Genomic DNA, 2,531 nt, shown 5'->3' with positions numbered 1-2,531 from the left:
CTTGCAAAGAAATTGTTCTGTATGTTACAATATCCTGATTTCCTGTATGTTGCTTCTTTACTAATTGTTTGATTTTTGAATGATGATTGTAGGCTAAAGGGTGGAATTTGATGTGAGCCTAGGGAGCAAAGAGACATTTATTGTCTTTCTACATATTAACTTCTGTGGAATTCTTCTTAGGAGAGAGGTGGGTTATGACATGGACCCAGTGGCTGTTCCTAAATGACTCTGCATTTAATATGTTTCTTTCCTCTCCTGGTACACAAAATGGGTCTTGAGTGTGAGGAAAGGTGTTCCTTAGGTATTTTTGTTGTTGCTGTTCTAAGTGACTTCCCTGGAATTGTCAGGCATTCAAAGGTAAAAACTAGATTTTCTCCAACTATAAAAGCTCTGAGGGTGAAAGAGGAAGAGAGAGAGGGAAGAAGAAAGTTAGGTTAACATAAATTACCATGGTGGGTTTTGTGCAGCTATATCCCTAAACTGTACTTTTGAGATTAATTTCAGTGGGCAAATTAGTAGAATGGACCCGATAAGAGGAAATTCGTGGTCTATGTGTAGATTTGTCCAAGTATATATCTGACTGAACACAACTTTTAAAACGTTTCTTCTCTTTTCACTAGTTGGTGAAATATATTAGAGATTCTGTATTCAGAATATTAAACCAAGAAGTAATTTTAATAACTAATTGGAAATACAGAGTCACTAGAGAGAGCACGTATGACATAGACACATCCATAATTTCCATATGTGCATATCTAGGATTCGAGGGATTGACAGTAGGGAATGTGGACTGTATGCCTGATTACTGAACGGTGTTAATCGTCAGAACGACCATCCTCTCAACATTTATCATTCTTCATTCTCATGAACACATTGTAAATGGACAATGTCATTTCCATATTGCAGGTGGTAAAAGTTAGGTAAAATGTGTTGGCATGAGAATCAAAGATTGCACCAAATTAGCATTAGGTCATTGATTTTCATCTTCTACCTTCTGCTTTTCCCAAGTTCACAAGCCCAATAGCTCATGTTCAAGCTCATCTCTTCCTTTGGTTGGTAGATTCCTGCTGAGAGAGTTGAAAGGCTATGAGGATATACAGAAATGACTGGTGAGAGAGCTAGTGGTCTGTTGCCTCAGGATAGCAGTTTGCGAGTTTGCGGAAACCAGATCATAGATTTCCAGTCTCCATGTGAGTGCTCACCCCAGCTTACTGCTCTTGGAAGGCCCAAGCCTTCTCTGCAGTCTTTTCATGGCTGACTTCATCTCCTGGTTCCTCAGGGTGTAGATCATGGGGTTCAGCATGGGGGTAATGACCGTGTTATTGATGGACACAGCCGTGTCCATGGGTAGTGTAGTGAAGGGCCTGCAGTAGATATAGACACAAGGCACGAAGTGCAGAGTCACCACGAGGATATGGGAGGTGCAGGTGGACAGGGCCTTTTTTCGACCCTCCCCAGAGTGAGCTCTCAGCATTGCCAGAATGACAGTGTAGGACCCCAGCAGCAGGAGGAACCACAGCAGAGTCACAAGCCCATTGTTAGAGATCATGAGAAGCTCTAGGGCAAAGGTGTCGGTACAGGCCAGCTTAACCACTTGGGGCACATCACAGTAGAAGGCATCCAGGATGTTGGGGCCACAGAAGGGGAGTGGAAGCATCAAAATTATCTGAACAATTGAGTGCAAACCACCACCCACCCAGGAAGTCACCACTAAGCCCACCCACACCTCTTTCCTCATAATGGTCACATAATGCAGGGGTTTGGCGATGGCGAGATACCTGTCATAGGCCATCACAGAGAGGAAGAAAATGTCTGCCCCACCAGCGAAGTGGAAGAAGAAGATCTGTGCCATGCAGCCATTGTAGGAGATGGTTTTCCTCTCTGATAACAGGTCCACCAGGAACTTGGGAACGGTGACAGATGAAAAAACAATGTCCAGGACCGATTTGTTCCGCAGCAAAAAGTACATGGGGGTGTGAAGGTGGGACTCACAGCTAATGGTCACCACAATGAGGGCATTGCCTAGCACAGTTGCTACATACACAACAAGGAAGACCACAAACAAGAAAAATTCTAGCTCCTGGAAGTGAGTGAGTTCCAGGAAGACAAATTCCTTCACATTGGTGTGGTTGCTCTGGCCCATGGTGCAGACCACCCTCCACCACATCTACCTTGGAAGAAAGTATGTTCGGGTTAGGAGTATAGTATTGTGAGGGGACAGCATCATTTATTGTATATTCTTACAAGGCTCTCTTGAACATGCAGATCATCATGACTACTCTGAATAACTGGAGAGGGTCTCCCCTTTTGTGGCCTGGAAATTGTTTATCCTGATGATTCTTATTTCCTGCTGGAAATACCCTGACTGGACAATAAAAGCCATCCTACTTCAGTGCCTTTCTTCTGACGAGAGGGAGATGGCAAGACTATGGTCATTTGACTAATGGCTTGCCTTCTGTCCTGCAGGAGTGGCTTCCTCACATGTATGAAGGGCTTTATACATTACCAAAGGCCTTCACCTGCAGTGTCTC

The 2,531-nt window shown here is 43.9% G+C and overlaps 1 protein-coding gene across 1 annotated transcript; it reads right to left on the bottom strand.

Annotated features, from left to right (window-relative positions):
• Positions 1 to 1,198: 1,198 nt before the first annotated feature.
• Positions 1,199 to 2,143, bottom strand: LOC131813067 (olfactory receptor 4D6). Its single transcript, XM_059143208.1, has one exon. It carries the CDS (start codon positions 2,141 to 2,143, stop codon positions 1,199 to 1,201), a length of 945 nt encoding a protein of 314 aa, XP_058999191.1.
• Positions 2,144 to 2,531: the final 388 nt, after the last annotated feature.

This window comes from Mustela lutreola, chromosome 1 (assembly GCF_030435805.1).
Source record: "Mustela lutreola isolate mMusLut2 chromosome 1, mMusLut2.pri, whole genome shotgun sequence".
Taxonomy (NCBI): domain Eukaryota; kingdom Metazoa; phylum Chordata; class Mammalia; order Carnivora; family Mustelidae; genus Mustela; species Mustela lutreola.
The sequence above is the reverse complement of the archived record's forward strand: the minus strand, read 5'-3'. Positions and strand labels throughout refer to the sequence as shown.